Source organism: Apium graveolens, chromosome 1 (assembly GCF_009905375.1).
Source record: "Apium graveolens cultivar Ventura chromosome 1, ASM990537v1, whole genome shotgun sequence".
In the NCBI taxonomy this organism is placed as follows: Eukaryota; Viridiplantae; Streptophyta; class Magnoliopsida; order Apiales; family Apiaceae; genus Apium; species Apium graveolens.
In genome coordinates this window covers 167,084,348-167,111,316 of record NC_133647.1, presented here as the reverse complement: position 1 = coordinate 167,111,316, position 26,969 = coordinate 167,084,348, and the positions used below count along the sequence as shown (strand labels likewise).

General features: G+C 39.0%; 2 protein-coding genes across 2 annotated transcripts; one reads left to right on the top strand and one right to left on the bottom strand.

Annotated features, from left to right (window-relative positions):
* Positions 1 to 9,292: 9,292 nt before the first annotated feature.
* On the bottom strand, positions 9,293 to 10,753 carry LOC141710961 (uncharacterized). Its single transcript, XM_074513438.1, has one exon. The coding sequence runs from the start codon at positions 10,751 to 10,753 to the stop codon at positions 9,293 to 9,295; it is 1,461 nt and encodes a 486-aa protein (XP_074369539.1).
* Positions 10,754 to 16,406: 5,653 nt separating this feature from the next.
* Positions 16,407 to 18,221, top strand: LOC141710950 (uncharacterized). The gene is made up of 2 exons (XM_074513431.1): positions 16,407 to 16,549; positions 17,321 to 18,221. The coding sequence occupies exons 1-2, from the start codon at positions 16,407 to 16,409 to the stop codon at positions 18,219 to 18,221; spliced, it is 1,044 nt and encodes a 347-aa protein (XP_074369532.1).
* The last annotated feature ends 8,748 nt before the right edge of the window (positions 18,222 to 26,969 follow it).

The following is a 26,969-nucleotide window of genomic DNA, read 5'->3' as shown; positions in this document are numbered from 1 at the left end:
GTTCCCTTTTCTGGTTCGGGTAACTTTTCTCCCTTTGGGGCTGAGTTTGACGTTGAAGGAATTGAGGGGAGTAGTAATGTTGCTGATAATGCTAAGGTTGAGCGGATTGGTGAGTGTGCCTCGATTTCTAATTCGGATGTAGGGGCAATGGTTTTGGATAGTCGTGGGTCTCAGAAGCCATACAATATTGTTAGCGTTTATCACAAAGTTTCTTTAGATCTGGGAGTTCTGTCTGGATACTACTCCTTTTCATATGGTTATTCGGTGTTTCCTCCTGATCCTGAGGACCGTATGTGGGACCCTCCTCGGGATGGATTGCAGCCATTCCCGACTTATGGTTTTCTTACGGGTTTTGATTACCTATGCACCCCTTCTTTCTTCATGTGCTGAAAACTCTGAATTGTGGAGTGGGGCAAATTTCTCCGAATTTAATGTTGCAGTTGAATGGTATTATAGCACGTTGCAGCGAACTTGAGATGAGCCCTAGCCTTGACTTATTGTTTTCTTTGTATCGTTTGAAGTCTACTTGGGCCCAAGTCTACTTTGACGTGAAGCCTGGTTGTAATAAGCTTGTGAGTACCCTGTCTTCGAATTCTGGTTGGCATTCGAGGTGGTCTTGGTACGAAGGTTGTGAGCTTGCTGAGGTGGCGCCATGGCGTCGTCTATCTTCTGAGATGTTAAAGACTTTGAGTGAGTCGGGGTCTATGTCCGCTGTGGATTTAATGAAGTTTTGCGGTTCATCTTCTCAGTTCAAAGCTTCTTCTTTTTCTGATGTTCGGTTATTTTGTAACCATAGTCGTAAGACTTAGTAGCCTCGAAGCGTTGGTTTTTTATTATATGATTGCATATTTTATAGGGCAGTTTGCGTCTTTCTCTCCCCCTTTGTTTTACTTCATTGATCTAATATCGTGTTTTTGTTTTTGTTTCTTGTTTTATAGTTGCTGGACCCAAGCTTCGTCTTCTGGTGAATTCTCGTTTGAAGATGCCTTCAGAGAACTTTTTGAAGCACCTTGCTAAAAAGAAGGTTAGTGTTTCCGAAGTCGAGAGATCATCTGGGGAGGAGAAGAAAGTGGAGAAATACCCTAATGAGATTGATGCTACTGAGCCTTTGGTGGCATTTGGTGTTGTAGAGAAAGATTCGAAAGAGGAGGCTGCAATGAAAGAGAAGAAGAGACACCGGGATCACGACTCTTCTCGTTCTCATCATCACAAAAAGCACAAGGGCGGAGTCAAGGTCATCACCTTAGAAGATAGTGATCAAACCTCGAGGGAATTGGTGGTGTCAAATAAGAATGTGTTGGATGAAAATGTGATTACTATAGCTGATCAAGTGAGAAAAGCTAAAGGGGTAATTGTAGCTCATGGGACTGTGAGCGTTGGAGCTTCGGGGTTCCGACCCTTGGATGTTTGTAAAGATTATGCCATAAAGGTTTGTTCTCCTTGACAAATTCATGCCTTTCTTTTCTTTTTTGTTGTCACCATTATATATTGTTTTTTACTTTATTCCTCTATCTTTTATTGCTTAGATTATTGCTGAGCTTGATAAGATTGACGTGAACAACCTGCTTGGTGGCGCTAACGAGGCTGCGAAGCTTTGAGGCGAAGTTGAGGAATTGAGAAAGATGAAAGGGTCGCTGGAAACACAGCTGTCGGGGCTATCACGCGATCAGGAGACCAGTTCTGCAAAAATTTCCAGTTTCATGAATGAAAATGCCAATCTTTCTCATGAGTGTAATTCATTGTCACTCACGGTGAAGGAACAGGTCCTGTAACTTGCAGAAGTTGATGGGAAGATAGCTGGTTTGAAGGTGGAGCATTGTAAAGTGTTACAGTCCGTAGTTGAGTCCAGGGATAACTTGAAGAAAGAACTTGACAGCTCGAAAACCGCGCTAGCTATTCTGGAGGAGGAGTCTCTGCAATTTTTTTAGGAAAGGTATCGTGAATGCTGGAAGCGTGTGGAAGCACGAGGTGTTGATGTCACGAAGGATCGTTGTGAAGATTATCTGAAGGATGAGCAGGGAAGAATTCGGGAAGCCGTGGAGGCTAGTTTCCCTGTTCCCGTGACGTCGATGCCCAAAGATTGAGTTTTATGTATTTTGTGCTTTTGTTTTGGATGATTTCTAAGTTAAGCTTGTAACTTTAAGGTTTTCCCAGACTTTTGGTATTTTGTATGGATGTTTTGCTGCACCCTTCTTTTCATATATGGATCGAAGTGCTTGGTTGATTTTTTTATATAAGTGTTTGCTTTATATATTTCTTTGTGGTTGTCTGAAATTTTTTTACTTTTATCATGTCGTTTTTATCTTTGGTGTTGTCTAAATTGTAGCTATACTTGGCTTTGTAGTTGTTTTTCTCTTTTTCGCGTTTACTTTTTCTTTCGTTGGGGAGAAGACATCTTTGGGTTTTTACTCCGGATTTATGTTTCATAGTGTCGCTTCTATTATCATATATGTGATATGTAGAATATTGAAATAAAACGTAGGGACTTGAATGATACTGATTAATTGCAAAATAACTTTTTCGATAGTTTTGGAGGTTCACGGAGACTCACAACTGTTGAGTACTCGTGGAGCTGTAGTCTTGAGGTTTGAGCAGAGATCATAACTTATCATAAATTAAAGACTTAATTGCACGAAGATGGCCTCAGTTATAATATTTTTGCACAAAACTGGCTCACGTTTAATAATAGGCACCCGCATGACCCTTGTTTATATTTTTTAACGCCCGGTTGCATTCCGTGTGTTTCAACTAACGGACGTTGAATAAGAAGGGTAAACTTGGAAAAATTAATTTCTAACGGCTATTATCCTAGAATAGAGAGATGTATCTCTATATAAATACATACAAAACCTAAAATTAACACTCCCATCCTAAACAACTTACACTCCCATCCTAAATAACCTACTCAGCCAAATACAATGGCATACAAATGCTTTTGTGGAGGTTGGGCTGTAGAGAGGACTGCTAGAACAGAGGCAAATTGGGGGCGAAAATTTCTTGGTTGTGTTCTTGGTAGTCGAGGTTGTGGGTTTTTCAGATGGGTTGATGGCTGCCAAAGTACCTTAATGCTATATAAAAGTACCTTAACTGTAATATAAAGACATTAAAGTGTTTGAATAGATATCATAAATCCAACATAAGACATTGTTGGCAATACAATAGCCTGTCCTGATAACCAAAAACTAGTTGACAAAAGGAAGGCTTGAAGCCTTTAATACCAGCTATTACATACCCAACAAACTTAATGACAAACAAAAGAAATTAAAAGTTTAGCCATACCATATGCTAAGTACCAGACCCAACCACAAAATAAGACAGTCATAGATATGTTCACCCACATTACTACTACACCACCACCATTCTTCTTGGACACAACATAAACCATAAAACATGACATTTATCTCTTTCTCTTTGGGGTGTTTTTCCTGGTTTGTTCTTGAAATGCAGAGGTTCAGCTTCCTTGGGTTCCATGAATCTGTCTCTCTTCATGTTGATGCATCATCTCAAGTATTCTTTGCTGGTCTTGATCTGTTGATGGATTTGTAGAAGAATTTCCCCCTTGCACCATCTGTTTCTGTGAATTAATTGAATAAAAGCAAGTGAGCACAAATCATTATCTTAAGAACATAAACTGTAGTATACATACTTGTACCTTAACTGAACAAGTTCTTGAATTATGACCATGTTTATTGCATGTTTTGCACACACAAGTTGACTTGGCTATATTAGGCACAGTTCCTTCCTCAACAGCCTTTTTAATTGCATCATTTTTCTGTACATTTTCAATGAATCTAAGTAAGTCTTGAAATTAAGTCTTGGCAACACAAGTCCTAGCATTGTGAATCTAAGTTTACCTTGGCAACACAAGTCCTAGCATTGTGACCCCTTGCTTTGCAATAATGACAATTCACAACTGTCCCAACCTTGCTTAGTTTTGTGGCATCAGGAGGGATATCATTCTTTGTCACCCTTTTTTTCTTTGGCCTTCCTGCAGGGGCCTTAACATTTGGGGGTAAGGGCTTTGGTTCAGCACTTGTTTGCCAAAATTCAGGCCCCACAATGGGGTCTAGTGTGCAATTGTATAGCTGTTGAACAAATAAAATACTTAGTTTTTTAATTATATAGATGTTGAACAAATAAGAAGGAGTACTAATTATTTGTGAAAAATACATACCTTCATGTACTCTTCCTTGCTATAACAGTTGTTTATATGCATTTCCCAGGGTTCATTCTTAATAGCTATACATGCACAAGCATGATAGCATGGGATCCCAGTGAGATCCCATTTTCTGCAAGTGCATGTTCTGTTATGTAGGTCAACCACCAGTTCATGACCCCCATCTGTGCAAGTTACCAAATATTTGGTGCCTCCAGACCATGATACTGCACAATTCCCAGCATACTGAATTACTCTACATATAAGCCATGACAAAAATATTAGAAAATGATAGTAATGTAAGGCTTAGACTAGTTCAGTAAAGAAGTACTTACTTTTCTAATTTCTTAAGGGCACTAGGACAAATGATTATGTCTCTTGAAGCCAACTTATCTCTCCTCACTTGGATTCTTTTCATCATAGCCTTGTGCAACTCTCTGAACATTGTTATGATAGGCAAGTCCCTGAATTTTCTTATAGAGCTATTAAACACCTCACAGTGATTGTTAACAAACATATCACTGTGAGCATGTGTTCTAAAAGCTGCCCTTGTCCACTGTGTTTTGGGCTTGGCCATTAACCACTCATGACACTTAACAGCAATCTATGAAAAAACAAATATATGTAAGATAAAGTTAAAGATAACTACCTAAACAAGTATAATGACATTTATACCTCCTTCATCTTATTCATATGTAAATTGAACTCCCAATCAGTGGTAGACCTTGCAGCCTTCCAAAGGAGTTGCCTCAATGCCACTCCTTTGAATTCTTTATGCATATTTTGGTACAAATGCATAACACAAAATCTGTGTTCTGCATTTGGTACCACCTCCTCCAGTGCATTTATAAGTCCCTGCATTATGCATAACAAATAATTACTATATTGCATCAATGTACATACAATTCATATTTTGAAATTGTGCAAAAATATTTACCTTCTGCCTATCAGAGATGAAGGTCCATTCTGCATCATTTTGAATATTCAAGTCTTGGCTCAATAACTCCATGAACCACTTCCAGGATTCTGTAGTTTCAGATTCCACTACTGCCCATGCAATTGGGTACATGCCATGATTGGCATCTACCCCAACTGCTGCCAAGAGTTGCCCACCAAATGGTCCTTTAAGGTGGCAACCATCTAGGCCAACTAATTTTCTGCAGAACTGAACAAAAGCCTTCTTCAATGGCCCCAAGCAAATATACATTCTCATAAACCTCCCACTTTGTTCACCTGGCTCTGGATCTTCACACAATATCTTAATAGTTAGATTTAGGGTTCTTTGTGAGTGAGTTAGGGGGAATTGTGAGACTTCTTTTGGAGGGAAATAAGATGATCGACTTGACAATAATACAGGGGTTATGTGTGTATCAATTGTGATTTTACTAATTTAGCCCTCTGCTTATTTTTAAAAATGATAATATGTAACGTCCGTTAGTTGAAACAGACGGAATGCAATCGGGTGTTAAAAATTATAAACAAGGGTCATGCGGGTGCCTATTATTAAACGTCAGCCAGTTTTGTGCAAAAATATTATAACTGAGGCCATCTTCGTGCAATTAAGTCTAAATTAAAAAGAGGTGAGATTGAGATCCTAGTGTAGCTTCGTGGATTCATGGATAGTCATTTTTGAGGTGGGACACGTTCCAAGTGTTTGGAATGGGAGAACCATCGAGGTGACTGAGAAGGAACGTTCCCGGCCTGACGACCCTTACGATTTTGTAGGGCACTTCTCAAGGAGAAGATAGTTTACTCATTTTGCTGGGCAATGACACTGCTGCTTCTCATAGGACAAGGTCGTTGACACCCAATGTTCTTGGCCTGACTTTGGAGTTGAAGTACTTTGCTTTACGCTCATGGTAATTAGCAATTTTGAGATGAGTTGAGTCTCTGAGTTCTTCTACGAGATCATAGTTCACACGAAGCCCAGCTGAGGATTCCTGTGGATTGAAGTTCTGGAGCCTGAGAGAGTTCAGACTTATCTCGATAGGTAGGATGGCCTCTGTGCTATACGCCATCTTAAAAGGAGTTTTTCCTGTCGAGGTCCGTGGGGTCGTTCGATAGCTCCATAAGATGTTTGGAAGCTCATCAACCCACAGCCTATCAGCTTCTGCCAGTCTTTTCTTAATGCCTTAAAGTATTGTTTTGTTTGTTATTTCGACTTGGCCATTACATTGAAGGTAGGCCACGGAGGCTTTACAGTGTTGGATTTTGAGTTGTTCAAAAGTTTTTTCAATTTCACTTCCTACGAACTGCGTACCTTTGTCGGTGACGACGATGAGAGGAACCCCGAACCTAAAAACAATGTCTTTCATGAAGAAATTGATGACATCGATTTCTCTGATGCGAGCAAGTGGCTTGGCTTCCACCCACTTGGTGTGGTAGTCAATGGCCACTATTATGAATTTCTCCTGACCAGTGCTCTTTGGTAATGGGCCTACGAGGTCCATACCCTACATGTGGAAAGGACAGGGTGATGTGATCGATGAGAGCTTGGTGGGAGGCTTTTGTGCCACGGAGCTGAAGAGTTGACAGGGCTTGCACTTCCTAACAAAGTTTTCACAATCTTGCCTCATAGATGGCCAATAGAAGCCATATCGTAGGATTTTAAAGGCTAGATTTTTCCCCCCAGATGGTCTCTGCATATTCCTGTATGAACTTCGATCATGGCTAGTGTTGCCTCTTCTTCTCCCACGCACATGAGTAATGGCGCTGTTAGGGATCTTCTGAAAAGTTGATTGTTCTCGAGGCAGTAATTTCTTGCTTTGTAGGCTATTTTTCTTTTTTCACTTTCTGTCATTTATGGTAAGCAGCCCTCAATATATTGGATTATTGGAGTTCGCCAATCCTGCGGAGGTGAGATGCAATTTACATCTGTCGAGGTTATTGAGATTGAAAAGTGTGTTAGTACTTTGACGTTTACTAGAGCTTGATGAGATGAAGTGTCTGAAGTTGCGAGCCTTGACAAAGTGTCTGCCCAATGATTTATGGATCTGTCGATGCGACTTAGAGTCCACGAGAAGAATGAGCTTAACAGGCCTTTCACAATAGTTGCATATGATGCCATTCTATTGTTGATGGTTTTGTATTCTCCGAAGATTTGCTTGATGATGAGCTGAGAGTCTCCGAAGATGTCAATGACTTGTACTTCGAGGTGTTGAGCTAATTGGAGGCCTGCTATGAGAGCCTCATATTCTGCCTCATTATTGGCGACATTAAACGAAAATTTGATGGCTTGCTGAACTTTAAAACCCTTGAGGCTTGTCAAGATGACTCCTGCTCCTCCTGAGCCGACTATGGATGATCCATCTACGAAAAGAGACCAAGGTTTTATACTTCCGCTAATACTTATCTCACCATCCTCGGGGTCTGCGAAGTTGCATTCAACTACGAAATCCGAGAGAGCCTGAGATCTGGTCGATGCCCGCGGGATGAACTCGAGGTTGAACTGACTGAGCTCAATGGTCCAAGCGGCTAGTCTTCCTAACATGTCTGGTCGATACAGAATTTTGCGGAAGGGGCTGGTTAGTCATTACACTAATCAGTCGTCCTTGAAAATAATGTCGAAGTTTTCTGCTCGAGATTACCAGGGCGAAAATTAATTTTTCAACTTTGGAGTATCTAACCTCAGCTTCTTTGAGCATATGACTTATATAATAGACGGGACGTTGCTCCAAAGCGACTTCTTTGATGAGAACGGAGGCTACTGTAGAATCCGAGGCTAAGAGGTAGATTTTTAATGGCTCACAAGGAGTGGCTTTTGTTAAGATTGGTGGTGACGCCAGGAAGGTCTTGATGGCTTGGAAGCATTTTTCACATTCACTATTCCAGACAAACTTTTTTGACTTCGAGGCATTTTTTATGATTTCGAACATAGGCAAGCATCTCTTAGAAGATTGTGGAATGAAATGCCGAAACGCCGCTATGGAACCTGTGAGGCTTCGGAGATCTTTCAAACTTTTAGGCGTCGGAAGCTCCTGAATGGCCTTTACTTGAGCTAGGTCTGCCTTGATTCCTCGTTTAGTCAATAGGTACCCCAAAAAGTTGCCTCCTGTGAGGCCGAAGGAGCATTTGGCTGGATTGAGGCGCATCTTATGATTTCTGATCCTCGTAAAAGTTTCCACGAGGTCATTGATATGGTCTGAAGTCTTTACAGACTTAATGATCATATCGTCAATGTGTATCTGAACATTACGCCCAATCTGGGGTGCGAAAATTATGTCCATTGTTTTTTGAAATGTTGCCCCCGCATTGAGTAGGCCAAAAGGAAAAATTATGTAGCAAAAAATGCCTCTGTGAGTTATGAAAGTTGTGTGGTCTTGATCTTCCTCAGCTAGCTTGATCTGGTTATAGCCTGCGAAGGCGTCCATGAACGATAGCATTTCGTGGCCTGCTGTTGAATCAATAAGCTGGTCAATGTTTGGAAAAGGATAAAAATCCTTCGGACAAGCCCTATTGAGGTCGGAGTAGTCGATGCACATTCGCCACTTACCGTTGCTTTTCTTGACCAGGACGGCATTGGGTATCCACTTGGGGAATTGGACCTCCTTAATAAAACATGCCGCTAAGAGTCTATCTATTTCTGTGTCTATAGCCTCCTATTTTTCTGGCGAAAATACCCTTTTTTCTGCTTAACGGGTCGATACCCCGGGGCTATGTTGAGCCTATGAATTGCGATACCTTCGAGTATTCCTGGCATGTCTTTAAAACCCACGTGAAGATGTCAGCAAACTGACAAAGTGTAAAAATGAGCTGATCTTTGCTAGGTGCGGGTAAATTTGCCCCTATCTTCACAGTTTTACCAATGGAGCCTTTGTAGAGTTCGATCTCTTGCAAGTCTTCATTTGGTTCGCAGCTTGTTGGCTTAGGAGCCTCTAATAGTTCTCTTAGGTCGACCTCTATGACTTGATGGACCTCAGCAGTGGATGGGTTTTGCTTTTTTGGAATGGAGTTGCCCAAATAGCACTGTCGAGATATACGTTGATCTCCACACACTTCCCCAACCCCGAACTCTGTGGGGAATTTTATTTTTAAATGAGCGATTGACGTAATTGATTTAAGTGGACCAATTATGGTTCATCCAATGATGGCATTGAAACTTGAGATAGTGTTAACCACATGGAATTTAACTACACGTCAGATCTGGCAAGGTGTAGAGCCAAAGAGAACTGGCAAGTCAATGACACCTACGAGCTTAACCTCATTTCCTATGAAACCATAGAGAGGTGTTCCTTTGGCTGTATTGAGTTTTCTATCCCCCAAGTTCATTCTGGAGTAGGCACTGTAATATAAGATATCTACTGAACTTCCATTATCCACAATAATTTTCTTAACTGTGTTAGTGCTCACCTTAGTTGTTATGACAAGGGCGTCTTGATGATCCTCAATGATATCGTCTATGTAGTCTTCATCTGAGAAAGAGATGATAGGGGTTGGGTTTTTTCGAGGCCTCTTGGTCTCGATTCTATAAACATCTCGCATGTATAATTTTTTTGAATTGTTCGAGGATCCTCCTGCCGAGTAGCCTCCTGAGATGACGTTGATTACCCTATCTGGGTCATGGTGCTGATGCCTTCGAGACTGGGTAGTTTCTGCATAGTGGGCCAATTGTCCACTACGCACCTTGTCTTCGATGAGATTTGTTAATTGAAAGCACTGCTCAGTATTATGGCCTGTGTCTTCATGAAATTCGCAATATTTATTGCTTGGAGGCCTATTGGGATTCATAGGCCTCGGGGGCCTGTAGGTAGGATATGTTTTAAGGACCGCTAGTATCGTGGCCATATCTGTATTTAGTTTGATTGGCTCTGGATAATCTTTATCCCTTGTAGTCAATTTCTTGGCTTCCCTACCCCCGGAATTCTCTGATCTTCGCTCATGGGGCCTTTGGTAACTTCGTGCTACTAGGGAAGTTTGTGAACCTCTCGGACCTCGAGGATTTTCAGTTTCTTGTTGGCTTTTGTAGCTTCTTTTATCATACTCGCGGGATCTTCGAGGGCTTCGCTCATATCTTGGCCTCGGGGAGCGGGAATACTGGATACTGCCTACAACTTCTTGAAGAGTCAACCTATGCTCAATAATTTTGATTGTTGATTGCAACGTCTTGGGTTCCTTCTCTAAGAGTTCTTCGAGTAGCTGACTGTGTCGTGTCCTGTCAATTTCAGCTATGAGGTAATTAATCTCCAGGGGACTGGTTAAGTCTGTTATCTCAGCTATGTGGGCTCTGAAACGAGTCAGGTATGCTCGCAAGCTCTCGTTTGTGCGTTGATAAACTATAATCAACGAGGCTATGATTTTTCCTCCTTTCTTATTACTGGAGAAGCGATTCCTAAACTTACTTTTCAAATTTGTCCAGGAATCAATTGATTGAGGCGGCAAGTTATTGAACCAATTTAGGGCCGTACCTTTGAGACATGTAGAGAAGAAGCGACATCTAGCCATCTCTGAATGGCCGAAGAAATCCATTCTACCATCAAAGAGATTGATGAAGTCTGACGGGTCTGTGGATCCATCAAAGGAGTTAATGGGAGGTACTTTCAGGTCCCTATTGATTTTAGCATTTTCAATTTTGACTGAGAGAGGGCTTTCAGAGGCCATCTCACTACCTCCACTTTGGGATCGAATGTAATTCTTAATCAGGGATAAGTCATCTGCAAGTTTTGATAATTCTGATGTTTGACGATGTTTCCAGCCCGCGAGATGGCTTTCTAGCTCTTCCGAATCTTCATCCTCAACCAAGTTTCGATGCTTCCTTTTTGAGTAGAGGGATCATGTGGACTCCTCGTACTCAGAGATGGCTGACTGTTTTCCTGGAATCCATGTGGAGTCGTACTCCTCATTTTGACTGCTTAATGTTTTGTAGTCTTCGGAGACCTCGAAAAGCTCGCGATGCATATGCATTAACTCTTTTTTGCGTCTGATCTTTTCGACTATTAATCTCCGTTCCTTTTTCAAGAGCTTCATCTCTTCGTCGTCTTCTTCTGAGAGGAGTGCGTCATTATCCACCTCATCTTTGCTCTTATCTCGCTATTTTTTGTCGAGGTGTAAACGCATATCACTGGACAGTACCTTTTGACCGGTAGAGGCTTCTACTAGAGTTCGGTCACGGCCTTTTGGTTGTTTCTTCCGATCTACTGGATCTGATTGTGTTGGTCTCTCTGCTGAGACAATCTCATCCTGGTCGAATAGCAGAGTCTGAGGTTGTAAACCTGACTTTGTTCTCAGATCTACTTTTTGGTGGACGCTTTTAAGCTCTTTGGTAGCTGGAGCTTGCACTTCATGCCCTAGCTTCGCTATTTCCTTTTGTTGTTGACGATTTGGACTGCTTTTCTCCATTAGAACTGTATGAGAGGATCTACCCCTCCTTCTAGCGCCATTGTTGAGCCTAAATATCCGTTCCTAGTCTAAAATAGCCAACCCCCTTACAAGTGATAGCCTCTCTCTATTTATAGTGGAGTTAGTTAGGCCTTTTTAGTAGATTGGGCTTGGTATTGGGCCTCTGTCCTGTTAATGGCCCTTTGACCTGACAATTCCAAATACAAGTCCATCAGCTTGGTATCTTGCTTATAGCTTGTGTTGCTGTTTTGATTCCGTCTTTTCCTCCAACCTAGGCCTAGCAACCTTTCCTCTATTTTTCCATTTTTCAAGGTTATTCTAGTGGATAATATAATATTAAGTGTATCAACAACGATGCAACACATAAGGCAAATTGCATGACACGGATTTTTTACAACAGAATAATGCATTTCTGGCTCAATACTATTAAGTGCCTTTTTGTTTATTTGTAATAAAAAATACCTAGTACTTGAAGTATTGTTTAAAATAACTCTGGTACTCTATTGTTTGAGAGATAAAATTAAATAAGTTCCTGCCACTATTGTGTAATTGTGCAAAATAACTCCGGTACTCTATTTTAGTCATGCAACAGATGCGGTAGGTTTATATAGTATGGTTTTAGGTCTGCTTGAACAGTAATATTTCCTGGATAATATAAGTTTGTCACTTGACTTCACATGTTGCAGAAAAAAGTGAAAAATGTGCGACCTAAATTGGCACCTGAGTTTGAGCTTCTTGATCAACCAACACCCCCTTATAGCCTAAGAGAATTTGAACATAAGAAAGATGTCATTGTCTTCGCTAATGCAAGATCCCCAAGGTATGCTCAACCTTCACCCCCAGAATACTGTAGCAGAGCTTCTGGGAGCACGGGATGCACTACAAGTTATTAAGAAACAAAAAGTGACTGCCAACTCTCAATCTGTCATTGATGTTCCTGATGAAGTTTACATAATGATGTTGGAGATCTTAGAGGCAGTGTCGCGGATGGTTTCTTCTCTACCCACGCATGAGGTGAAGCAATCAGTACTTGATGTGGAGGTGCATAAATTAGTCATTGCTGCTCTTCCCAACCTGAGTCAAGAATCAATGTGCAACCATTATGTAAGGACAACAAATGGCTTTCTTGGTCAGATCTTGAAGGACAATGATAAGATCATTCTGAAGGTAACACTTTTCTTTATTCAAATCCCATTTTAAATTTTTAATTTTACTTGTTGTAATTCTGCATTTTTTCATTGTTAGTGATTGTTCAGAGTACTTCAACTAAAATAGGAAGAGTTGATAGTTATTAACTATGATTTGGATAGTCTTTGGACTGAATGTACAGTCTTTGAGCTCATTTTTTAACTCAGTCAATCCTTGTTTCGACTTTCTTGAAAGTCTCTTCACTGCTATTTCTTAATCTTCTGATAGTTGTCCCTGTGATTTTTCAAAGTTAGATGTGTGGTGTTAAGTTGCTTAATGCAAAGTCTAGATTATTTTGTAGACAAACAAATTGATGTATATCCTTGGAGTTCAAAATAAAAAATATTGCACCTTGTAAATTATAAATTGAATTAATTCTCAACTTAGAATTAAGTCACCTTATAAAAACCCTTCATCAGCTAGCTAGAGTTATCATTTCTTCTTTTGTGTGTGTGGATAAGTAGATGTTTAGTAATATTCAGTAGTAGTAATCATAAATAGTGCTAAAAGTGGACTTAATTATTTGTATTGATAAATATCTATAGTTAAAATAAATAAATTTTACTAGTAAACTGCATAAATATGTGTATTCTTCTCGACCTTTTATTGATTTTGATGTGCCTTCTTTTAAATCATGCCGCATAAGATACCCCCTGATACCCCCTGCGAAACAAGACTAGGTTGTGGAGAGCCTCCCATTGCTTTGGAAACACTTCAAAAATTTCTCAACTCTCTCACCAAACTTTGTTTTAAAAGACAATTGGATGATTTTCAAGCGTGTCACCAGATGGGGTTTTTATATCAGAATATATGAACATTGTTGGTGATATTTTATATAAGGATAATGTTAATCGTAGGGTATAATTGCATGCCTCCCATAGGAAGGGGTGGTGATAAATGAGGTTCTGATGTCATTGCACGTACTCAGATTCTTGGTGACTCTATGCACTTGTTGTGAAACAAATTGTTAATGTTCTGATTTTAATTTTTTTTGTCATTTTATGTTTGAATAATTGGATTTGTATTTGTGGATTGAACGTTATAAGAATTGCAGAGCTACAGGGAAGCATATCAACTTAATATTCGTCTGAACTTTAATTAGATCTATGTGCCTATGTAGGAGATGGTACCAAACAATGGAAAAAAAGTTCAAGGCAGTGATGAAGATGAAGACGAAGACCTTGATGCAACAAACTATCCGTTGTTTTAGGCATGCTTTGTTATATTACCATGGTACTATCTGCTTAGCTTTAATAAACTGACCCACTGGTTTTGGAATCTTAGTCCACTTTTTGTAAAGCTAACTAGCTCTTATGTTAAAACTTTCTGGGGCATGTATAACGTGTTTAAATTTTCTAAGTACTGATGATGACTGATGTTGACGTACTACCTATGCGGACATAACTATGTTTTCAAACCAATATTGGTTTTATGTTAAATGTTGGATGGTTCATATATTTTCTTTATTAATTATTTTTGAGTACATGTTTGGGGTCTATAGGAAACATAATTTGGCTTTTAATTAGAGTTTATTCCAGGTGGTTCAAAACAATATTTTTTTTGGGTTTTTGTAATTCGACCGAAAGCGGTTAAACATAAGAGACAATTTCTAGTTGCCAGTGGTCGAATTATTTGAAGCAGTTGAAATTAATATATAACCAAAAATAGTTGAAAATAATTTTCAACCGAAAACAGTCAAAAATTAGGTTTTTGACCAAAAGTGGTTGAATTTGATAAACAATCATATACGGTCGAATTTAATACTTTTGGGCGGGATTTTTAAATTTTTAAAGAAATTTAAAATTTTAGGCGAGATTTTCAATTTTAAAATGCCAATTTTAATTTTTAAATTCAAAATCTGGAAAACTACAATTCGACCGACTACGGTTGAATTTAACCGGTCGTATTTTTTAGTCGTATTTAACCGGTTCTTTTTAGGCGGTCGAATTTAGTATAAATACAACCGACTTACTAAATATCACTTCCATATGTACGACTGGGCAAAAAACCGGTTGCATTTAGCCATTTTTTTTGTAGTGAAGTTTGACCGAAATTTAAGGCAGCACGGTACATAGTGCTTCTTTAAAACTTATCTGGTGGACGGTTGGGCACTCAGTGAGTTTCCCTAACAAAAATTAATCATGCCACTTCTCTTTAGTTTCTCACATGTTCTTGCTTCCTATAAAATCAGATCTTAAAAAAAGAATCATGAGCAAGTTGCCTGTTTTTATAGCTTTCAGTGCATCTTGGAAATGCTCATCCATATTACAGTTCATTTGATTGATATTTTGTGTTTTTCTCAATCTTGTTTGATTGATTTGTGATAGCCTATAAATAAACACATACCCAATTATGACAACAGAAGGCCCAATAAGAAAGGCCCAGGACCAGTGTAGCAGTATCACTGAAGGACCCCAGGACACGTGGCAAAATCACCACCGTCCAGGTAGCCTGGATCCAGAATGTTCCTACGGTCCGGATTCAGAAGTACACCGGCTCATCATAGGCGTCCACACGTACTACAGTCCAAACGACACACCTACGGTCCAGATTAAAAAGGTAAAAACCCTTAAACCCTAGTGGGAGGCCTATAAAAGGCAGAACAAAAAGAAGGTTACAGGTTACTTCATCTCTCATATATACACACATATATACACACACTATATCATACTTGTATAATTCCTGTTTTACCCCTTTCTCCTTCCAAACCCTTTCTCATTCTCACGCCGGAGGTGCCGCGGGGATGCCACCCCCCTCCGATTCTGTTTTGTAGGCTCCCACCCTACAGCTACACCTCTCGCCGTCGTCATTTCTGTCCAAACGGAGCGTGAGTCCGGGCCCAGCAAGGAGAGGACCACGGGGTGAATTGGGATTATCATTGGCGCTAGAAGGAGGGGACGAACCTCCGTCCAGTGGTGTTCGTGCCTGCTACTCCTACTCCAACCTGCAACTCAGAATACCACTCCTCAGTAAGAACTTCACACCTAATCTCCCAGATCTACTTTTACCCTGAGCTCATTTCCTTTTAAGTACTGTAAATAGATCTTGTTTAACCCCGCTAGTTGTAACGTTGCAATAATCCTTGAGCTTGATCACAGCGAATCTTGGATCTAAAATATCTGTTTTAGTACTTGAAATTGCGAGTTATATTACTGTAAATTTGTGGTATTGTTAAACAACCATGACGTCAAGAAAGAGCAAGGCAGCTGTTTCCGCTTCTTTCCTTCCGCCTCCGCCCCAACCCATGGACGGAGAAATGGAAGATGTGGATGAAGGGTTCCCCATAACCTAGACTCCCTCTCAAAATCTCCAACCAGGGGATCAGAGACTAGTCATCGAGAAAGCTGCCCATAAGTATGCTGGAACTTCATCCAATCCCTGGGGGGACATGACCCCGGATCAGATACAAGCTGCGATGGACCTGTGGAAGGAAAAGAATAATGCCGAACCTGAGACCCGCCCAGGGGATTAAGAAGAGTGATCCGGAGAATCCCGAGGATCCGTCCTGGATAGAATTGTAAAGAATTTGAAGAGGCCCCCAGAGGATGCCCGGGATGATATCAAAAGAGCTGCCCTCCAGAAAAGAATTCGAAAAGAAGAAGAAGCCAAGGCCAAAGAAATAATTGAGAAGAGAATCTGAGATGAGGAAGTAAAGTTGAAAAGGAAGTCGCACCGAATTCATGTCACCTCGGATTCAGAGCCTGAAAAAGAGTCCAAACAAAAACAAATGGCCAGGGTTCTTCGTGATCTCATGAAAAAGGTGGAAGGCGACATGGAAGTGGGTGCAGCGGCCACCGCGTTCACCAAAAAGTTAGAATCCACCCCCAGAGAATCAGGGCTCAAGCACTTCAATTTCGACTCCTTTGATGGGTTAGCTGACCCCGAAAAGCATCTGAGTTACTTCAAACAAATCTCCAATATTTATGATTACAACGACCTCACCAGGTGCCGATTCTTCACATCAACACTCAAAGGGGAAGCTCAGAAATGATTCAGCCGAATTTCATCCCGATGTGTTGATTCCTGGAAAGATTTTTGTGAGATATTCTTAAAAAGGTTCAGGGCCAACCGGATGAATGAATTACAAATGTTCCACTTAGAGACAATCCAGCAAATGAGTAAGGAGTCCCTTCCCAAATTTATCAAAAGATTCCAGGAAGAAGTCAACCAACTCTCCAACTTAGAAGAAAAGGAAGCAGTAAACATCTTTCGTAGGAACTTACATCTAATACCTGCGAGGGGTATGTCAAAGATTTGATTCACAGAGAACCCCAGAACCTAGCGTCTGCTTATGCCTTGGCATTAAAGTTCATAAAAGAAAATGATTTCCGCAAGTCAATAAAAATGAACAGAAGAATACATGACGATGATGAGTCTCCAGAGCATCGCTCGTCATCCCGAAAAGATAAAAGATATAAGCTGGATAGACAGGCCAATTATATTCAACAATCTCGGGGAACCCCACCCCGGGAAAGTTACGCCAAACCAAGGAATAATGAAAGAAAACCCAAGGCTAAAAGAGAACCCAAACCGGAACCAGAATGGACAACCCTCAACCGGCCCCGGTCGACATTTTGCGCGAAGTTAAAGGTAAGCCATTTTATTATCCCCCGAACCTTTATTTGCGCCTCCTGAGAACAGGGCACGGGACAAGCATTGTGGCTATCATGAAGATCATGGTCATGCCACAGAAAACTGTTTCTCTCTCAAGATGTTCATAGAAGATCAGATCAAGAAGGGAAACATGAACCAGTATCTTCAAAGGAGGATGAATGACAAAGACATGACCCCGGGAACCGCCAAAAATGTGGTAAATGTTGTCTTCGGAGGCACAGCTTCTCCGTCCAGGAGCCCGAACCTGGATAATGAGGTGATGATGATCCAGCCTTTTGAGGATGAACCAATCTACTTCTCCTACTCTGATTATGAGGGACTCAATCCGGATCACAACTTGGCCTTGGTGGTGACCCTGGATGTCGCGAATAACGAGGTAAAAAGAATTTTAGTTGACAATGGTTCCTCCGCCAATATTGTATTCGAGCACACACTCAATAGGATGGAGCTCGGCCACCTCCGAATGGACCACTGCCTTGAAGACCCCTTGTATGGATTCGAGAACACAATGATTCCCATATGGGGTGTCATTTATCTACCTATTATCTTTGGAACTGCACCCCAGCAGGTCTCTCATGTAATGAAGTTCTACATGATAAGCGCAACCTCATCATACAATATGATCCTTGGAAGGCCCGCGATCACCAAGCTCAGGGCAATCCCCTCAACTATTCACTTAAAGCTCAAATTCTCCACCCCGGGAGGCATTGGAGAGTTGAAAGGAGACAGAGAGATGGCAGGGAGGTGTTATGGTCAAGCCTTGGTCATGGCAGAAACAGAACCGGAAAACAGGAAAAAGATAATGTCCCCACCCAAGGGACAAAGCATAAAAAAGCATCGAGAACATCTCAGTAAAAGGGCCATATTAGACGTAAATATGATCGAGGACTCCGGGTACAGCGTAACCAATGCTGATGCCCGGATTTAAAAATTTGCGGAAAACAAGGAGAAGACAAAAGTCGAACCTGCCCAGCAGACAATTGAAGTAGAGTTGGAACCCCACCCGGAAGATCAAAGTCGGCGAAGGCCGGGTCCCCGGAGGACATGCCGGGGATTGATGAATCTGTGGTGATGCACAGCCGGGGCGTAGATCCAAAACAAAGACCAATCAAGCAAAAGAGAAGAAACTTTTGAAAGGAATATGTCCTAAGTCCAATCATGTATTAGGATTTAGGAATAACTTTTATGTAATCTATTTTGATTTCATTGATATTAATAAAGACTTGTTTTGTTTTTATTACGGGCTTTATCTATTTAAGTGTTTAAATAAGATATACCATAGTTTAAAGTAAAGCTTTTTATGGATTATGATGAGATCATAATAGTGAGACCTAAAAAGATGATAACTCTAAACTTAAATAGTTCCTGGTCATAGGATTACTAACTGGTAATTAATAATCCGCAAAGATCGGTACATACTATGCTTGCTTCATTATGAAGGATGTCTGTTCTCATAGACATTTGTGTGGTGACACTATAGCTAGTATGTAGGTGCTTATTATAGAATAAGTTCACTGAACATGAATCGCCAAGCTGAACAACTGATGGAGTTCACTCACGTGTCAGCAGTTGTTCGCTTAATGATAGTTGTACAAGTATCCTTAGACTTGAGGTCATCATAGTCATCTTGTGTACACTGAACTATGCTTTGGTTTAGTTCTTAGTCTCCAGGGACAATTATTAGGGCTCTTCTGGGTATAGGAATTTGTACACGAAGATAGTGTATGATCAATAAAGGATCTACCCCTTCCAGTGAAGGAAGCGAATGTTCAAGGCTGATCCACTTATGCTAGTTCAGGAATCTCTGGCCAGAGTGAATGAAATTAGAAAGGAGTTTCTAATTTGCATAGAACTACGCATAGTAAATGGTAAGCAAGTGATTGAATTAGATAGGCTCGACACGAGATCCATGCCTTGTATTTAATCGGGACATTGTAAGGTAGAAGGAGTTTATTGTACGGTAACTATTCACTGACAGGTTCTTGGTATTCTAAGCAGTGAATTCATATTATCCGGATAGTCGCGATATGTTGAGAAGCATCACTCACGATGTAGAATAAATGTGATTAATTAATTAATCATATTTAATAAATTAGAGAATTTATATAAATAATGATAAAATAGTTTTATTATTATTTATTTCTACTACCGGCTTAATATTGAACCTACAGGGTCACACCATAAAAATAGAATGATTTATTGGTGGAGGAATTAATTAATAATGGCTAATAATTATTTATTTGTGAAATAAATAATTATTTGGCAAATTTAATAATTGATTAAATGAGATTTAATTGATTATAAATTAATTAAGAAAAGTTCTTAATATTATTAATTAAGGATTTAATTTTTGGAAATTAAATCAAGAGAGAGAATTATTTCTAAAGTGTTTAGAAAAAGGATTAATGATTAAAAGGTGTTTTAATTATTAATGAGAATAATAAATGGGATAATAATAATAATATTTATGGGAAAATTTCAGCTGAAAATTTTGCCTATAAATACACTATTATAGACCCTAATTTTATTCTAACCTCGAAACCCGAAAACCCAAAAAGTTTGGAAAACTCAATTCTCTCCACCTCCTTCCTCCTCCTTAACATCTTTTTCTTGGTGGATACCGGTGGAGTGCTTCACACTTGAGGAGCAACTGCTAAGGATCTCTGATCGTTGTCTCCGAATTATTTTAAAAGGTTGATCCCTCGAATTTTTATTCACGATTTATATGCTTTTATTTAGATTTTATATGTGTAAAAGTGTTTTGCTATGCCCTCGCTGCGTTTAAAAATCCAACAATGGTATCAGAGCATAGGTTGTATGCATATAGATCTGTGGTAAAAATTTCAGAATTTTATGTGCTTGTATGAATTAATTATGATTTTTACAAGTTATATCATGGATTAATTTTGTCTGATGAGAAATCGTTTCTCAGAATTATTTTGAATGTTGATCTGGGTTCTACAAGTGTTGTAGATCGTCTGGGTATTTTTTTCATAATTTTATGATGTATAGATTTTTTATTATGAATTTTTGAAGATCTTACAATTAAATTCGTAATTAAATAAATAAATATATGTGTATATAGTATATATATATATATGTTTGTATTGCTGCTGTAAAAGAATACATATGTCTGCTATATTGTCTGTTATTCTGCACGGAGAAAAGAGAAGATGACAGAGAAGGTACGGCGGCTCGCTAATCGAGAAACGGCGGCTGCTGCAGAAAAAATTAAAAAAAAAAGAAATTAGGGGTGTAAGGCATTCCGGGAATGTGTTACAGACCTGTGGCGCATTCACGGAATGCGTTACACCCTTTAATGGCTGAAAAGGGGTGTAACGCATCACCGGAATGCGTTACAGGTCTTGTAACGCGTTCTTGTAATGCGTTACAGCCCTTCTGTTGATTTTAAAATTGATTTTTTGGGAGTTTCGTAACTCCGTTTTAGGCGTGCGATATATCGTTGGATTCGTTTTTCCGAGACGGATCTAATGGAGTGATCAATTTTAGTTTATATAAAAGTTTTGAACTGTTTATATTTCCATGAAGTGTTTTAAAGCTGTTTTTGATGGTTTTAATTGATTTTAAATGCTTCATGTGATACATAGAAATGTATAATGCTTAGACTAATGTGCTAGATGATGTAACATGCCTACCTTGATGTTTATTCATGTTGATATATGTGATATATGCTTAGTTTATCATGCGATGATAGATTTAGGTGAACTTAAATAAACATAAGGCGTTTTTTAGACAACCTAGTATAGTGAAATTATTTCATAACCTTAATAACAATATTATGAATACAATCATGAGATTCTTGTGTTTGTGAAACACGTAATTGAATATGAATTTTCGATATGAGAGAAAGGATGATTCTGTCAACAACAGATTTCTATCTGTAAGAAAAGGTTATTAAGTGACGCCTCTTGATAATGCTCCACCCGATCTGGGAATCATCTGATTATTGATTATTGATTTGAAATATTTAATTTAAAAGGAAGAATTTCTTTATAATATGATTATGATTGTAACGTAATATAATCCCTCTAAAATTAAATAATATCAAGTAGTAATTGGCCAATGATACAACGGGCTTGTGTCGGTCATAGCCTTCCAACATGATAGAAAGAAGTAGTTCTTATTTTTGAATCATTGTCGGTTCGTGCTACAGCCGAGGGCTTTGATTTCGAAATAAGAAATACTTGTCTATTACATAGAGATGTGTACATTGAATAAGAATCTAAAGGTTGGTACGTGCTACAGCCGTGGGCCTTTGGGGACTGATTCAACTGTACGGAATGTTGGGTTAGACTTGACTTAGAATATTGAGTTTGTCGTGCTACAGCCGAGACTCAATTATTCAAGAGGCTAAAGTTTGATTAGGGAATAACATGAGATGTAATTGACAAGAGTTGTCTGCCTATTGAACATTACATGGCGGTTCGTGCTACAGCCGGGGTTGTGTAATGGAATGTAGGATCCCTATTTCCACTAGCATTATGAATGCTTAATTTTTCACGTAGGGGGTTGAATAAATTAGGTAAACTAGTGGGAGCCACTTATGAATAAAGACCCGATTCATATAGTGTTTTGAAATGAAATCGATTATTTGCTAAGTGTTGTTATGTGTTTATCATTTACAGATTTACTTTGTACGTTATGTCTTCTGCACTATCACTCAGGAGCATACTGGATGCTCACAAATTGACTGGTCCTAATTATGCTGACTGGCTTCAAAACTTGAGAATTGTTCTCAGGATTGAGAAGCTGGAATATGTGATTGACTCACCTAAGCCTACTGAACCTGCTAGTGATGCGCATAATGATGAACATGTTGTGTATCGTAAGTGGATAGATGATGCAAATGTTGCTCAATGCATCATGCTAGCTTCCATGAACATTGAGCTACAGAAGCAACATGAGCATATGGATGCTCACACTATCCTCATGCATCTACAAGAGTTGTATGATGTGGCGGGGAGGACAGCTCGATATGAGATATCGAAGGAGCTGTTCGGTTGTAGGATGTCTGAGGGATCATCTGTGAATGACCATGTACTTAAGATGATCAATTTGATTGAACGTCTTGGACAACTTGGTTTTGCCATGGATGGGGAGCTGAGCCAAGACTTGGTCTTGCAATCATTTCCGAGTTCGTTCTCGCAGTTTGTTGTGAACTTTCACATGAATAAGTTGGATGTCAGCCTGCCTGAACTCCACAACATGTTGAAGACTGCGGAATCGAATTTCCCCCCTAAGAAGAGGTCTGTTCTTCTAATTGGTGAAGGTTCCAATCCTAAGAAAAGGAAAAGGAACCCTTCCAAGAAGAAGAAAGTAGGTGAGAAAACTCCGGTTCCACCAAAAGCTAAAGACCCCAAGAGCAAAGTTGTTTGCTTTCACTGTAACAAGGTGGGGCACTGGAAGAGGAACTGCAAGGTTTACCTTGCAGAATTGAATAAGAAGAAGGGTAGTGAGACTACCGCTTCTGATTCAGGTATGTTCATGATAGAAATGAATATTTCATTAAATCAAATTTCTACTTGGGTATTAGATACCGCCTGTGGTTCTCAAATCTGCAATTTGTTGCAGGGACCAAGGAGAAGTAGGACTCTTGAGGAAGAGGAGGTGATTCTACTGATGGGAAATGGAGCAAGAGTTGCTGCTGAAGATGTAGAATCATTTCATTTACATAGGCCTACGGGCAAGACTATTGTTTGAAATAATTGTTATTTTGTTCCCTCGATTGTGAGGAATATTATTCCCATGTTAGACTTGGCTGGATTTTCATTTATTATTGAGAATAATGAATGTTCTATTCTTAGAGATAATATTCTTTATGGACGTGGTACTTTAAATAATGGTCTGTATATATGTGACATAATTTATTTCAGATTAAACAAACTAATAAATGAAAAGGAATGATGAAAATCTCACTTTATAGTGGCCTTGCAGTCTCCATTTAGTAGACATGGAGAGAGGGCTGCAAATTTGCTAGGCATGGTACACACAGATGTATGTGGACCAATGTCTACGCAAGCCATGGGTGGATTTTCATACTTCATTACTTTCATGGATAATAGATCTAGATTCGGATATGTGTTTGATGAAACACAAGTCTGAAGCCTTTGAAAAGTTCAAAGAGTATAAGTATGAAGTGGAGAAATAAACCAAACATAGTATTATAATTCTTCGATTAGATCGAGGTGGTGAATACTTTAATGGAGTGTTTCTAGATTATCTCAAAGTAAATGGTATAGTCTCCCAGTGGACTCCTCCAGATTGGTATCTGAAAGGAGAAATCGAACTTTGTTAGACATAGTTCGGTCCATGATGAGCTATGCAAATCTTCCAGTATTCCTATGGGGTTATGCATTGGAAACCTCAGCATATTTACTGAATAAGGTGCCTTCCAAAATCTGTTCCTCAAACTTCGTATGAGATATGGAAAGAAAGGAAACCGAGTCTTAAACACGTTAAGATTTGGGGATGTCCAGCTTATGTCAAGAAAGTTGACCCAGATAAGCTGGAATATCGATCCGTAAAATGTAGTTTTGTGGGATATCCTAAAGAGACTTTAGGGTATTACTTTTGCACCGATCATCGGGTGTTTGTCTCCAGACATGCTACCTTCTTGGAAAAGGAGTTTATCCTTGAAGGAAACAGTGGGAGCAAAATTGAACTTGATGAAGTTCAAGAAGCACAAACTACTACGGATCAAGTGGAAACACCTGTTTTGACTGAACAACCTTTTGTGGAACAGCCCATTCATAGGTCAGGGAGAGTGTCTCGCCAACCTGAGAGGAAATATGGCCTTGTTATTGAGAATGACAATGAGTTGTCGATCATTGATGATGACGACCCTGTGACCTATAATGAGGCTATGAGTAGTGTTGACTCAGAGAAATGGCATAGTGCCATGAAATCCGGAATAGAATCTATGTAAACGGTATACGTAAGAATGATTAGAGCAGATGGCCAGGTGGAGACCTTTAAGGCCAGGCTTGTGGAAAAAGAATTCAAACAAAGGCAATGGATTGACTTTGATAAAACCTTTTACCTGTAGCCCTGTTAAAATCAGTTCGGATTTTGCTTGTGAATGCTGCTTACTACGACTATGAGATCTGGCAATTAGCCAGATGGTTTTCTTTCCAAGAGAAATGAAAACCTAGTGTGTAAGCTGCTGCAAACCATATGTGGTTTAAAGCAGGCTTCTCGAAAGATGGAACATTCGTTTTGATGAGACAATCAAAGAGTTTAATTTTATCAAAAACGAAGATGAACCATGCGTCTACAAAAGGCTAAGTGGGAGTGCGGTAACATTTCTTATATTGTATTGAATTAGAGTTGACACACATAACAACATAGCAGACCCACTCACAAAGCTACTTTATGAAAGTCACTTTGATCGTCATAAAGACAAGATGGGTATTAGATACCAGAGTGATTGGCTTTAGTACAAGTGGGAGATTGAAAGGAATATGTCCTAAGTCCAATCATGTATTAGGATTTAGGAATAACTTTTATATAATCTGTTTTGATTTCATTGATATTAATAAAGACTTGTTTTGTTTTTATTACGGGCTTTATCTATTTAAGTGTTTAAATAAGATATACCATAGTTTAGAGTAAAGCTTTTTATGGATTATGATGAGATCATAATAGTGAGACCTAAAAAGATGATAACTCTAAACTTAAATAGTTCCTGGTCATAGGATTACTAACTGGTAATTAATAATCCGCAAAGATCTGTACATACTATGCTTGCTTCATTATGAAGGATGTATGTTCTCATAGACATTTGTGTGGTGACACTATAGCTAGTATGTAGGTGCTTATTATAGAATAAGTTCACTGAACATGACTCGCCAAGCTGAACAACTGATGGAGTTCACTCACGTGTCAGCAGTTGTTCGCTTAGTGATAGTTGTACAAGTATCCTTATACTTGAGGTCATCATAGTCATCTTGTGTACACTGAACTGTGCTTTGGTTTAGTTCTTAGTCTCCAGGGACAATTATTAGGGCTCTTCTGGGTATAGGAATTTGTACACGAAGATAGTGTATGATCAATAAAGGATCTACCCCTTCCAGTGAAGGAAGCGAATGTTCAAGACTGATCCACTTATGCTAGTTCAGGAATCTCTAGCTAGAGTGAATGAAATTAGAAAGGAGTTTCTAATTTGCATAGAACTACGCATAGTAAATGGTAAGCAAGTGATTGAATTAGATAGGCTTGACACGAGATTCTTGCCTTGTATTTAATCGGGACATTGTAGGGTAGAAGGAGTTTATTGTACGGTAACTATTCACTGACAGGTTCTTGGTATTCTAAGCAGTGAATTCATATTATCCGGATAGTCGTGATATGTTGAGAAGCATCACTCACGATGTAGAATAAATGTGATTAATTAATTAATCATATTTAATAAATTAGAGAATTTATATAAATAATGATAAAATAGTTTTATTATTATTTATTTCTACTACCGGCTTAATATTGAACCTACAGGGTCACACCATAAAAAGAGAATGATTTATTGGTGGAGGAATTAATTAATAATGGCTAATAATTATTTATTTGTGAAATAAATAATTATTTGGCAAATTTAATAATTGATTAAATGAGATTTAATTGATTATAAATTAATTAAGAAAAGTTCTTAATATTATTAATTAAGGATTTAATTTTTGGAAATTAAATCAAGAGAGAGAATTATTTCTAAAGTGTTTAGAAAAAGGATTAATGATTAAAAGGTGTTTTAATTATTAATGAGAATAATAAATGGGATAATAATAATAATATTTATGGGAAAATTTCAGCTGAAAATTTTGCCTATAAATACACTATTATAGACCCTAATTTTATTCTAACCTCGAAACCCGAAAACCCAAAAAGTTTGGAAAACCCAATTCTCTCCACCTCCTTCCTCCTCCTTAACATCATTTTCTTGGTGGATACTGGTGGAGTGCTTCACACTTGAGGAGCAACTGCTAAGGATCTCTGATCGTTGTCTCCGAATTATTTTAAAAGGTTAGATTCGATCCCTCGAATTTTTATTCACGATTTATATGCTTTTATTTGGATTTTATATGTGTAAAAGTGTTTTGCCATGCCCCCGCTGCGTTTAAAAATTCAACAACTTTGCCCCAGAAAGACAGCAAGCAATTGATCAAGAAGTGGAAAAGTTGTTGAAGGCATATATCATCTGCAAAATTAAGTACCCGGATTGGCTAGAAAATGTTGTATTAGTCAGGAAGCCCAATGAAAAGTAGAGAATGTGTGTTGACTACACAAGTCTCAACTCGGTGTGCCCTAAAGACTCTTACCCCCTACCCAACATTGATCAATTAATAGACGCGACCTCGGGTCATATTATGCTAAGCTTCATGGATGCTTTTTCGGGATATAACCAAGTCAAGATGAATCCGGCAGATATCGTAAAGACTTCATTCATTACACACCGGGTCGTCTACGCCTTTGTCATGATGTATCAACGTCGTTCGGGTTAATCAACGTCGAGGTGATGTATCAAAAAATGATGAACACTATCTTCAAAAGTCAACTGGGAAGGAATATGGAGTCTTATGTCAATGATATGATTTCCATGTCAGTCACGAACCCGGATCACATCAAAGACCTCAAGGAATATTTTGACAATCTAAGGAAGTATAAC

Bases quoted from the DNA above. Each gene is read 5' to 3' on its own strand.
- LOC141710961 (XM_074513438.1), bottom strand. From the start codon at position 10,753: ATGGCCTCTGAAAGCCCTCTCTCAGTCAAAATTGAAAATGCTAAAATC.
- LOC141710950 (XM_074513431.1), top strand. From the start codon at position 16,407: ATGGCCAGGGTTCTTCGTGATCTCATGAAAAAGGTGGAAGGCGACATG. The intron at 16,550-17,320 runs GTTAGCTGACCC...TCCTGAGAACAG, and splicing joins AATTTCGACTCCTTTGATGG to GGCACGGGACAAGCATTGTG.